The sequence below is a fragment of the Cygnus olor genome, chromosome 2 (assembly GCF_009769625.2).
Source record: "Cygnus olor isolate bCygOlo1 chromosome 2, bCygOlo1.pri.v2, whole genome shotgun sequence".
Lineage (NCBI taxonomy): Eukaryota > Metazoa > Chordata > Aves > Anseriformes > Anatidae > Cygnus > Cygnus olor.
In genome coordinates this window covers 6,029,725-6,043,073 of record NC_049170.1, presented here as the reverse complement: position 1 = coordinate 6,043,073, position 13,349 = coordinate 6,029,725, and the positions used below count along the sequence as shown (strand labels likewise).

General features: G+C 39.1%; 1 protein-coding gene across 1 annotated transcript; it reads right to left on the bottom strand.

The window, feature by feature from the left end:
• Positions 1-208: 208 nt before the first annotated feature.
• Positions 209-9,618, bottom strand: GORASP1 (golgi reassembly stacking protein 1). Its single transcript, XM_040547922.1, has 9 exons — positions 9,377-9,618; positions 7,383-7,463; positions 6,131-6,334; positions 5,063-5,149; positions 4,565-4,695; positions 3,867-4,005; positions 3,092-3,236; positions 2,558-2,713; positions 209-1,885 (listed from the first exon to the last, which is right to left on the bottom strand). Exons 1-9 carry the CDS (start codon positions 9,437-9,439, stop codon positions 1,605-1,607), a joined length of 1,287 nt encoding a protein of 428 aa, XP_040403856.1. The 5' UTR covers positions 9,440-9,618; the 3' UTR covers positions 209-1,604.
• Positions 9,619-13,349: the final 3,731 nt, after the last annotated feature.

The window sequence follows — 13,349 nt, the reverse complement described above, 5'->3', positions numbered from 1 at the left end:
GCTTCACCTAGTTTAGCTCTGTCATTTAAGTGCTCTCTGTTACAAGAATGTAACATACTACTGCTAGAGGTTAACACTCAATGGGATTTTCTAACCTGGCATATTAGACAATTGCCCTTTAAACATTATGAAAAAGGAATCAAGTCTTCAAAAACATAAACCACCTCCCGAGAGCCAATTAACATAAAGCAGGCTGGACAAAGACTGCTGAAGCATTAAGCTGTTTATTCCTGTGACATTTGAAATTAATTTTGACATTTCCTGCTCTGAAATTTCGGAAGGGTGCTTACGGTACAGCATCACTTAAGTGTACTACTACAAGCTTAAACACAGGGTTGATAAAGGTGTACCACTAGAACCAGCCCTAAACAAACAACAACAACACAAACTCAATAGATGTCCTCGGTGTCTCAGAAACACACCAACCACTTGAATTACTTTATCTTTAGCGTTTGGCTGTTTGCTCTTCTATCAGTCAACTAGGGGAAGAAAATAAATTTCATTTTAGCAGTACGTAAATAATGAACTTCTTTCCCAGACCGCACAGACTAAATTTCAAATCCTTTAATTCTACCATCTGTACCTAGGGCTTAGTATTTTTCTTTTAAGCAGGAAGAGGAGGATGTTTTGACCATCCTGACCTATTTTATGGCAAAACAGTATTTAAGACTAACACAAAGATTACAGAATATAAAGGACAAAGTTTACCAAATGTTGTACTCATCTGAGACCCCTCTTGTGTTGCTACTTCATCTACACCGTTTTGTTGAAGCTGAGCTGTTGCAAGCAACGCTGTGTGACTGCAACTCCCCATCCTGCATGGTTACTAGATTACAACCAAGTCAGTCATTTTGCATCCTGATCTCTATAGGGCGCAGCGTAGAAACACACCACGAGAAGGGGAGGAAGGGAATTTGACACTGGCCTGCCAGCTACATTTACAGTAGTTCATAGATTATACCTAATGTACCCGATGCCCTTAATTTACTGAGGATTTTCATCACATTAGCTGCACTAACTACTGATTAGGAATACCTTCACTCCAGATTTCAAACTCCATGACAAATCACGGTCCTGAGGTGTATAAAAACACCCTCATGTTTTTCATTTTCATTTCATATTTAGTATTCACCATGTAACGTACATTCAGAAGCTATTCAAAAGCAAGCTTAAACAAAATAAAGCTACAAAAAAGATTAGTGTTGCTGCACCGTGTTCTATTCCAGTGTCTTAATGATTTGTATGAAAATAGTAACTAGGTAAATAGAAAAGCAGAAGAAAAGCTATTCCTTTGTCACTACAGAAACCAAGACATACTCAACTCCATTGAAGACTCCGGTCTCCAAATGGTTTCTGCCCTAGTTTTGTCTTTCATTTAGTGATTTTGGACAGCATTCAAAAAAGTTGGAACACAGATCAATCTATTAAACAATGATTAGAGAAGACAATAGAATATGTATTCCATCTAAATATGCTTTTCTGGTTTTTATACTATTGTCTACACTAACAAAATAGAACAGGCGTAATTCTTTCAAGATCAGAAAAATATTCCAAACTGTAGAATTACAGCATATGGCCATCTGTAAACAAAAGAAGCATCCATTTCACTCTTGATCTTGTGCAGCTTCCTCCTCTTTCTGTTCACATGCTTCTTCATCATCAGGTTTCATCAGAGTAGTGGATAATGAGCTCTCAAAACTGTTTAAGAGTACTGTTTCTTCGTTCTTGGAATCAGTTCCTAGTGTTGTTTTTGAAGAAATTTCATTAGGAAGAGTAAAAGAAGGCAAAGAGGAAGCTGTAGGCAGTAGGTGGTCCAACTCAGGCTGCTTGGCAGAGGCTTCAGAATACATCATTAAATCTTCAGGGTTCAGAGTTGTGGCATTCTCTGGAAAATGAAAAAATAGTTAAACAAAAACAAGCAAACACTCAAACCTGTCCAGCTAACAAACAATGCCTCTGGTTACCATGTATCATCACCTTGAGTGAGATACCTCTTACAGGAATGTGACACAGATTCACAGCTGCCAAATACGTGACCTGTTTTTACTCAGTTCTGCAAAAATCCAGAAAATCTGATGATGCAGTAAGTTTTAAGAGATACTTAGCCATCTGGTCTATTGCATGCTTATGCATGGAAGAGCATCCATAATATGAAATTGTTTTGTTTTAGATAGAGAAGTCATTATTAAGACTGCCTTTTTTTTTTTTTTTTTTTTTTTTTACTTTTAGAATTGTGAATACAAGCCTGTGGTACAAAGACTTATTTACACAGAATTTAGAAATACCTACTTTTGAAATCAGGTTAATTTGGATCATCAACGTTTTAAAATTAATGAGAGATGTTCTACAACTTTATATAAAAAAAGAAGCCTGTTACTTTTTGCCCATTTCTATATCTGATTTCTGCTGCTATATTATTATCAGTTTAGCCAAATCTCCTTTCTCATTTTTCTTAAAAACATCTTAATTCCCATAATCATAATACAGTTGATCAGGCATGAGTTGCTGCCATTCTAGAGATGGAGGTCAGAGGCCTGGAAGTCTTGAATACACTTACCAAAATAAGCAGAAGGTTCACTGTTTGACATGAACTTTTCAGTGCCTACTGATGTGTCTACCGTTGGTATGGTGAAGGAGGCAGATGAAGACATGTTGGACACTTTCGTTAAGTCAGGGAGTTCAGGAAGTGAAATACCAGACATGTCTAGAAATCCTGAAAAAAGGAAGTGTTCCAGTACCGTTTTAGATTAACACAAAATTCCAGATTCAAAAAGATACGTTACGTGCAGATTGAAATCATTTAACTCCATATTATTTATTAGACAAACACTAATAAATTTAACCTATCAAGTCAGTGGAACAACTTTTACAGGATCTTAACGTTGGTAAAAGCTCACAGTATCAAAATTCTGCAACTCTGAAACCCCATGAAGTCAAAAAACTTTAAGGAAAACACCAATGCTCATAGTTCTACATTTAAGTCTCAAACTTCTTTAAGACCTTTTTATTTTACTTAAATGCCATATAAAGAATTGCAGAGGACTGGGGGAAGGGGCGAGGCATGCTGGAAAAAGCACACAGGAAAACATACCTGGATCCATAACTCTCTGGAGAGGGGGAGGAGAAGAAAGTGAGCTTTCTGGCGAATACCCACTCATTTCTTGGCCTGTGGAATGATCCAAGTTCATAACTATTTCAGAGTTGTCACTTTGAGAAGTAGGTGCCAACAATGGAGTCTGGAATGACACAGTAAAAAGGAAAAACGTCTTTTTATGCTGCAAGTTTCACCTGAAATCAACCTTCCTATGACAGCATTCTGCCTCTGTCTCCAAGTACATCAATTCAGAGAAGTTGATGCTGAACCCAATCATCACACTGCTGTTGAGGACCGGTTCCAATGTACCCTTCAAAGCAGTGTGTTCTTAGAAGAATGGTTGATACTTAATTCTTGAAGGTGTATTTTATTTCCTAGTGAGAAGGGCATTCTGCTATGGTTCTCACTGATTGACACGGGTGTTGCTATGCATGTTGTCAAAACAGCAAGTATCTGTCAAAAATTTCAGCCAATGCCGATGAAAAACTAACTGGAATATCTGTAATTGCATCCAAATACCCAACTACAATAAAGAATATGGAGGGAAAACCAGAGGGAATTTTGAGGAAATAAAGGGAATTTCTCTTTCATGCTGTCCCTCCTGTCACCTGCTTGGCATCATCAGTTCTTACTTCCCTTCACCTAAGTTCATTTTCATTCAAGCAAAACTGTATGCTGTACTCAAATACACTGTGTTATGAATCTTAAAACAAGCTGAAGTCTTTGAAATTCCAGAGGACATGCCATAGATGCGATCTTATTTCTTACATACCTCTGTGTAACCATTAGTAGATGGTGCAGGAGTTCCAGCTTCTGGTAAGGGTGAAGGTGGTTTGCTTTCTGGCTTTTTCTTCGATAAAGACTGTGTTGGAATTCTGTGCAAATAGCCATAACCAATTCCACATCCTAAACTGTGCAAGAAAAGTAAAACAAGACTTGAGAAAAGCTTAACAAAGCTAGGAAGTGTTTTGAATTCTGACTCTAAAGCAGAAAGAGTTTGAGACCTTAAACTAGAGCAAGAAATACCTACCTGCAAAAATCATTTCAGTTACTTACAGTACACAAGGAATACTCTGCAACTGATATTTAACAGATATGTAGCTCAGTTTTTGATTAACTATTTTCTATATCTTTACAAAATATATAACCTGACCTGATTTGGATTTTGTTCTTGATTTACTGAATGCTTGACTGTGAGAATGCAGCTAGTAAATCTGCTATCAGGGAAGTGAACACAGGTTTTGCCATCAATGTCAACTCAAACAGGGCTAGGTCCAGAACATGACTAATTATTAGTTCTCTCTTTTTTTTTTTTTTTTTAAATGGAAGAATGATCATTTTTCTGTGACAAATGTAAGGAAATAAGGCTTTAGTTGAAAACAACAAGCTGTAATCAATATTTTCAACAGGAGCTCAATTAAAGCGAGTGTATAACCTGTCATCAGCCAGTGACAGTCTGGAGATCAGTACCTTCCTTCTCCACCCCAAGCTCCATTGGGAGTCACAACTACCTCTCGAATGGAGTCTGCTTCAGTGTTATAAACCATCAGCTTCAGCGGCTTTCCCTCATGAGATTCAATCAGTGAGAAGAAGTCCTCTGACTAAGAAAAAAGTAATAGTAGTTATTAAACTCAAATGTGTAAGATGAGGAGCTGGAAGCAAATTAGCATTTCAGGCATTTGCTTCAGCATGAGATAGTAAAACCCTAAGACAGACTAAAATTCACTAGTGTTGTTTGATCTTTAGGGGCATCATTTTGTAATAGTCAGATTTTATTTTATTTTTTTTTTAAAAAAAAAAAGGTACCTCAGCCTTTAATCATCTCTCATAAACATCAGCCTCACGAAATCCCCCAATACTATCCCCCATACATTTGATGTGCAAGCAGTTACAGATATAAGAGAAACCCTACAACATAAACATGGCAGGCACAGAAACAATCACTGCTTGAAGGAACATGCACCCTACCTCCTGTAGAATCTGATCAGATCCAACAATGTAGTCAGTGTATGGCTGCAATCCAGCTACAGCTGCAGGAGATGCAGGTTCAACATCCTGTGAAAGAATGACACGTCATCTGTGCTCACAGCAGAATAAGTTACCCAAAGATCAAAATGGAAAGCTAACTCCAAGAACAACAGAAGGAAAGAGCATTTTGTTTATGGGACAAAAAAAAAAATCCTTGAATAGTTTACATATAGGTCCTGTAGGATATGCTGAATTAAAAAAGACCAAGATACCAACAATTCAAAATGAGATACTTCAAAGACGTTAAGATGCATTTTTTTTTTAACAACCAGAAACAACAAAATGGTCAGTCTTACCTAAGCTGTTCTACACTTCCATCTCTCCCTTTTAATTTAAAGTGGGTTTTTTTGGGTGCTTTTTATATATGAATATTACTTTGATGAAGCTGAACCAACAGAGACACCAATTGAACCAAAATCCTTTTTTGCTTTTGCCACTGATTCTTCAACATAAGACACAAAATGGCCTTCTCCCCATCATACAGTCAATGTGGTCTGATTGGAATGTAGTTAATTTTCTTCATAGCAGTACTAACAGTTACCAACGTGTCCCTGTTCAAATGGCTCAGATGAGCTTTCAAGACAGTGTTCACTTCTTGTGATTTCAGCATTGCACTTCTGTACTCAAACTACTCTTAAATACTAAGAAACGATGTTGTATGAGCACTAACAAGCCACCAACTGAGTTCACTGTACTTAGCATGAAGATGCAGGTGAAATTCTCATGCTTTATCTATAGATCCTTATGAAAACCTTCCCAGAACATCTCAGAGCATGAACTACGACTTATTCCAAATACTAAGTGGCACATTTCATCTGACAGAAAAAACATATAAAAAAGTTTCAGGTTTGAATAGTAAGAAACCTTTTCAATGTTTACCCTCCATGCAGAACAGTCCCCAACAACAACAGTATATCGGTATCTTGCAGGAAGTTTTCAAATGGCAATTTACATTCTGTTCTTAGCTTGTTAGACAACTTGTTGGACAAGCAAAGAATTGCGTCTCACCAAAACATGCCACACGTGTTCATTGGCTCCCTGGAAACTGCAGAACCTCACGCTGGCTCCAAGAAGACCTTGTCCTCCCCACATGTTACTGGGGATCACCTCCACCTCTCTTATTTTCATTGTTTTGATATTATACACCTCCAGCTTCACCGCTTTTTCAGCATTTGCCTTCAGCAGATCTTTCAACATATTATTTTCTTTATTCTGTAGAGCACAGAGAGAGATACATGCTTAACATTTCTAATCGCACCCGTAACACAGACATCACACCTGTGGCAGAATTTGAATACTAAGAACCAAAACAGTCATTAGACTACATTTTACGATCAGATCCAGCAGTTCAATCTTCTATTATTAGAAAAATGTCAGTACTGTCAGCTCATGTTCCTCTATGAAAGTAATTACAACTATTCAGTTTCATCACTTACTTTCCTTTTCTTCCTAACAGCTGCTGAGTAACAGGAATATTAAATCTTAACTACGCAATCAAAACAATAAACAGCAACACTTCATGCCTGATCCCAGTCCTTACTCCATACCCTTACTCCAACCCTTCAAAAAAAATCACTGCAAATTGGCTGTGGAAGGACAGACTCTTTGGGAGCATCTTAGCAAACTACAATTCTGTAATGTCATCAGATTGACTGATCTTCCACCAAAATCTGCCGTTACACTGAACATTTCCAGAAAGATACCTGCACTAATACACAATGAATTCAGCTTCCATGTAGCCAGGATGAAGCACACAGCCAAAGCTGTGAGCCTTATTAACCAAAACAATACATTCAAGTTTACTCAACTCTTCTTTGATAACTCACCATACGGAACTGCGTTACCAGCCTTAAAGTATAAGCTAACAGGCCACGTGGCGGTTTTCTTCTCGTTAATGGTTCTTTTTCATATTTTATCAAATCTTGAAACAGGTTTGCTTAAACTAAGCAAGCTCTTACCATTGACTCACTAGTTCAATAATCACCTTGTGGCAGAAAATATGCATGAATGAGCGATATCATAAACATAGTGTTAATCTGTTAAGAAGTTAAGGTGACTAAAGGCATAAGACTCTTTCGTCAAATTCGTATCCAGCCAGAGAAAAGACTTTAAACACTACCAAGTTTTACTTCACCTTTTTAATACCATATCCATGTCCAATAGAACATGCTTTCTCTATTCTGACAACTTTGGCTTCTACCTTTCATAATTACAATAGCCATGCTTTATATAGGAAAGAAAAAAAAGAGAAAAGACTTACAAGCCTAGTGTGTCCTATTGCAATGATGAAATCAAAGAAAGGTTCCAGTCCTCCTTGTTGAGCTGGGGAGTTTTCCTGAACCTGCAAAGCATACAGTTTTTTATTACTATACATGGATCTGTGGTTACACTAAGTGACACAGTGTTAATCTTTACACTTGATTCAATATTTACTTTTGATTGAACCAGAAAAGAGATACCAAGTGACAAACCTTGGGAAGCAGTCCACTATTGTGAATTTATTTTTTATAGAACTAAGAACAACAGGTGGCCGAATTAAGCTGCCAAATATAGGTTTTGAACCCCACATAAGAAACAAGTATTGCGATGCAGAGCGCATAGCGTGGAGTTATTAAGTACTGAAGACTCTGGAGAACGGCTCAGTTTTCCAAGAGCTGCTTGGGGATTTTCTTCCATGCCACTAATTGCCTGAGCTCTTGGAGAGTTCCCAGTTAAAGTACTGTTTTTTCATAAACACAATTTCCCACAACTTAAAGCACATTAGAATAGGAACACTTAGAAGAGCATGCTACAAATGCATGGCTAACAGAACTTGATATACGCAGAGTATATCTTTTAGAAGCATAGCAGCAAAGCAACTTAATGCTAAGGGAACCATTGCAAACATCCTAACGCTGCTTTACTGTTAGTGAACACCAAAGTACAGCCCGTAACCTGCAATATATTTGAGTCCTGAAAGCCATCCCGTGCTTTCAGTGGCTAAGTTATAACCCACACATCATCTAAAATAAGAAGTTCAGAAGTTTCATTTACAAAGTTACAACTGCTACATTTTATAATTGGTCTCGTGCTATATCGTAAACCTTTTCTCTATTAAATAGGTAAAGCTGCATCTGTATTGGGGCTATTCCTCGCATAGCTGTCTATGTGGGTTTAAAAAAAAAAAAGTATTAGCATAGTTACTTCAGCAGAAACTTTAAAACTGAAAATTCATGCTTTATTATCAAATAGTCAAGACAAGCGATGTTAACCACAATGGGTGAAGGAAGCATCAACTTTCACCACAACCATAAAGCGCATCAGTAGCAAATTGCCACATTACACTGAACCAAGCTACAAGGTTAAAAAAAAAAGTTCTGTCTGCACTCCAATTCTAAATAACATGCAAGAAGCTTTACAATGAAACTATCATATACCACAATGCCAAAGATTAAAATGTACACAAGAAGTCGTAGAAGTTATTACAGAGCTCGCGACACCTGTCCAGATGTCTGAGAGCCACACACATTCTCCTATGGAGCTGGGAGTTGCAAAAATCCTGCAGTGTTTTTGAAAGCTAAATGACACCCTGGCAAAATTTGCATGAAATCCCTGGAGGAAAAACAAAACAAAACAACCAAAAAAAAAGGAGAAAAAAAAAGGAAAAAAGAAAAAACAGACTGCCTTTTGCACACCATAGGTCACAAAATTCAACAATCATCGCTCAGTCAACAGACAACTAAGCAATATCGTGTATTTAACAAAAAAATGGGGGGAACATATCGTGACCGATGGTCTTTTCTGACAGAGCTAAGTCAATGAAAGAGGCTGACAAAAGCAGATGAAGGGAGCATACCGGTACCCCGAACACATCTTGCAACTCCGGGAAGCACAAACTGCTGATGGAGTGGGAAGCAGCACGTTCCTGCTGCTGTTTGGGGAAGAAAAGCAGCGGCTAAAGGTAAGCACGGCTCATTTTGGCTTATTAAACAGCTGTTAACACGGCAGAGGCTACAGCAAACCCGCCGCCACACGGGCGGCCTGCGAGGAGCGGCCCCGGGTGCAGGGAACCCGGCGGGGAGCGAGGTAACGCTGCCGGTGGAGGAGCCCCGGAGCCTGTCAAAAAGTTTTGGGGCTCCCCAGTGGAAGCCGCCGGGCTGGGGGACCCCAGGACCTGCCGGCAGCCGCCGCTCCTCCCCTGCCGCCGTGGCGGCCGCCGACATGCCGCTCCCTCCCGGCCATCCCCCCTCATCCCCTCGGCCGCCGCCTCCTCACCCCGTGGACGTGGAAGCCCTCGGCGCCGCCGTCGGGGACCTCGGAGCTCGAGCCCAGCCCCATGCCCACCAGGACGGGCGGCGGCTCAAGAGTTGGCGGCGGGGATCATCGCCCGGCTCCACGGAGGCCTCCGCGAGTGGGCGGCGAAGAGAGGCGGGCGGGCGGTGTGAGGCGGGGCCGCCCCGCGGTGGGCTAGCGCCGCCGCTTCCCGCCCGGCCGCCATCTTGTTGGGGGCGGGCAGCGGCCGCGCCATGACGGGGCTGGGCTGGGGCTCCCCGCCGCTGAGGGAGGTGCCTCGTGAGGGTGGGAGGGAGGGAAGGCACGGATGGATTTGATTTTTATTTATTTATTTATCTTTTTCTTCACGTACACTCGTAAATCTCTGAGAAATGTAGTTGTTTGTTTTTCTCATTCTGACGGCTTTTTCAAAGCGATACTCCTGTTCATAGAATCATTAAGGTTGGAAAAGCCCTCCAAGATCATCTGGTCCAACCATCCCCCTACCACCAATGTTACCCACTGAACCATGTCCCTAAGCACCAGGACCAACCTCTCTTTGAACACCCCCAGAATGGTGATGCCACCACCTCCCTGGGCAACCCGTTCCAATGTCTGACTACCCTGTGCCAGGGCCTCACCACTCTCTGAGTAAAGAATTTCCTCCTTACATCTAATTAAATCTAAATCTCCCCACTTCTAGTTCAAAACCATTACCCCTTCTCCTATCACTACACCGATAATGTGTTTTACCAACACACACTTAACACATTTCAAAAGAGAAAGTGTTTCTGTTCTGTTCCTGCCTGTAGGCATATATTATCTACTATGCTCAAGAAATGTATTTCCACTTGCTGAGCCAATTTGCAGACTTGGAACTGAAGAAGCAAATCAATGATCCAGTGTTGCTGATTTTCAAGGCCTATGGAGCCTTGTGTTTAGGTAATTATTAAGAAGTGGTGATATTTCCCTTCCCCTTGAAATTTCATATCTGTTCCACTCTGCTTTACTAAGGATGAATTCTTCTGATTCTGCCTTTTAGTCTTAATCTTCAGTAATAGAAGAGTTCTGAAAGTTTTCAGAGTAATAGTAGTAATTTGAAGCAATACTATATTAATATAGTTAAAGTGCCAGCTATATTTCCTCCATGAGTTCTTTCATTTCTGTATAAAAGCATCCATTTTGGTTAAACTAATTGGTACTTACTGCTTGAACCTCTGAGATGTCATTTTTCCAAAGGATCTATCCACATAATTCCTGTGGTTCAAGTGCGATGCATAAAGACAGAGCAATAAAAAAGCTGTTTCCTCCATCCTTTGCCTTTTCTTCCAAGTGAAGCTCTTAAATTCCCCATCACTTCAATAGCTATTTATGTTCAAAAGCCATACATACTGGCTTATCCTGACCAGGATATTCTTAGGAGCCTTTTTAAAGTCACTTTTTCCTGTGTAATTTCCAATGTGGGATTGCAGATCTGTGCATTATATTCATTGAGCATGTGGTAGAAGTGCATGCAAATATTCAGAAAAAAATAAATTTGTCTTAAACATTTTTTCTGTGTTTCCTGCTACACACATTTGGGAACCTTATTACACAACTATATCTTTTCCTAAATTTTGTTCAGAATGTCTTTTGTAACAGATGGGCCAATGAAACACTGTGGAGTTAGCCATATAATTGTATTTCTACAAATATTAGAAATAAATATTTCTTCAAACATACCAAAAATGGATGCCAGAGTCTGTAGCACACCTACTAACCAACCATAATAAAAAATAAGTCTAGTGGGTACCTGAGTGTTACATTCTTGGGAAGGGTCAACATGCCTTTGATAAAGGGATGTACTGTCTGACAGATCTACTGGAGTTCCCAAAGGGGTTAACAAACATACAGGAAGGAGTGATCTGGTTGTTTAGATTTCCAAAAGTCCCTCATAAAAACCTTATCAAGGGCTTTTAAGGAAACTAAACAACTATACCATAAGATATCTAAACAGAAGGTAGGAGTGAATGATCACTGCTTGGAAAGATCATCCATGAGGTACTGCAAGAACTAGACCTTACTTTTCCTCATATTCCCCAAAGTTTGGAAAAAGGGAATATCAGGAAATGACAAATTATACTGATATCATGGAATTATTCAGAACAGTAAAAATAAGGAGCAATTCCAGAATTACAGAAAGATCTTAGACTATAGGCAATATCGACTATGTAGGCAATAAAACCTCAGGTATAATTAAGTGTAGATAAACATAAAATTATCCATATGGCAAAAAATCCTGACCAATTTGATGTGTGAAATGGTGGCCTCTGAGCTGTTCAACAGCAGCCTGAATTGAGACCTAGAGTTTAAAAAGTGTCATTTCAGAAATCAGTAATAACCAAAAAGCAAATCCATTGAGAACTATAAAGAAAATAAATGGAGAATGATAAAGAGGACATTGTTGAATTACCATATGAAGTCATAGTTTTCTCACATCTTCCCATTAAAAAAAAAAAAAAAAAGTAGAAATGAAAGTGGGCTTTAAGTATAATTAAAGGTATCACTAGTTGCTCATAGGTGTGATTAGGTAAACCAGGGCTTCTTCATTCGGATGAGAAACAATTGAAGAGAGGATGTACTACAAAGTAATTTGCAGAACAGAGAGCATAGTCAGGAGTTGAGTGTTTGCTCTCTTTCAGTTTAATAACAAGGGAACTGTTGAAACAGTGAGGGCACAGGTTCAAAGCAAGCAAAAGGATGTGATTTTTCATGTAACACCTAACTGAGTTCTGCAGCTCCCTACCACAGGAGGCCGTGATACCAAGAGTTTATTTGGACCCAAGGAGGCACTGGGCAAATTCACTGAAGAAAAATACAGGGAGGGCCAATAGGTACACAGAAACCACTACAGCAAAGGATGTTTTCTGAGCTGAAACCATCTGAAGGCTGGGAGAGCATTTGAGGGAAGTATCATTTGTACTTGTCCCAGTCATAGTGTTTGTTCGCTATGTGCTTTAGAGTTGCTGTTGCAGGTTGAGAGCAGGCTAGATGTGGCTTTGGTTTGACCCAACTCAGTCGTTCATAAGTCAATGCTCATAGCTCCTTATCCCTTTCTATTCCACGTACTTTACAAAGCTATTATAGAAACACACATGCACTGAGAACAGCTTATTGTTGTAGAGCTTGTAAGTGAAATGAGTTACTAGTTAGACTGTGGCTCAGGGTTCATTTATACAAATCACTTTTAAAGTGATTGCTAATTATGTCTGAATCAACCATCCATCTGCAATGTCTCCGCAGGTGAAATACAAGATGCTAACTCACGGCTGGGAAATGCCAGAACCGTTCTGATGTTTCATTCTCTTGTCTTTTGGCACTCATTTATGCACACAAAAGGTGTAAAAATATAGGCAAAGTTTTTTGTGTTTGCTTGTTTTCTTTTGTGTTTGTTTGTTTTTCCATGTGTTTTACATATTACTTCTCAGAAGTTTGGCAATACATTAGTCCAATATTTTATCTAGTTATCCAGATTAAATTAAGAGTTGTAGAAGGGAAGAAACCTAGAGGTGATTTGACAAAAGTAGGTATATTTTAAGTACAATTTTGTCCAATTTGCTAGGTACCAAAATTGTACTGCTATCACTGAAATTACTGAAAAATTGAATCTGCCTTGAAGCACTCTTTTGCAACGTGTTTGTATGTATTCAGAAAGGTAATTTAGTTCATGTTTATTTAACACTTAAACAGTGTTTTCATGTTCAATTTGTCAACTTATACAGAGCTTGGAGACTTCAATAAGTCTCAGCAGCATTACATAGGAGAATTTGTAGTGATCATGTTATGATATTCTTATGACAAGAAATCAAGTTTTATTTTCATGCATATATCTTGAAGTAGATTCTGTGCTACACCAAAGATTTATTTTGCATGGGTGTTTCTAGAACATCAACACAAGAGTATTCCAGATCCAAAAGAAAACACTAGCTACTAGCTA

Excerpts from the sequence above, each read along its gene's own strand:
- GORASP1 (XM_040547922.1), bottom strand. The coding sequence starts at position 9,439 with ATGGGGCTGGGCTCGAGCTCCGAGGTCCCCGACGGCGGCGCCGAGGGC. Across the intron at positions 7,464-9,376 it reads AGGGCTTCCACGTCCACGGG|GTTCAGGAAAACTCCCCAGC; the intron begins GTGAGGAGGCGG and ends TATGCTTTGCAG. Across the intron at positions 6,335-7,382 it reads CAATAGGACACACTAGGCTT|AATAAAGAAAATAATATGTT; the intron begins GTAAGTCTTTTC and ends TGTGCTCTACAG.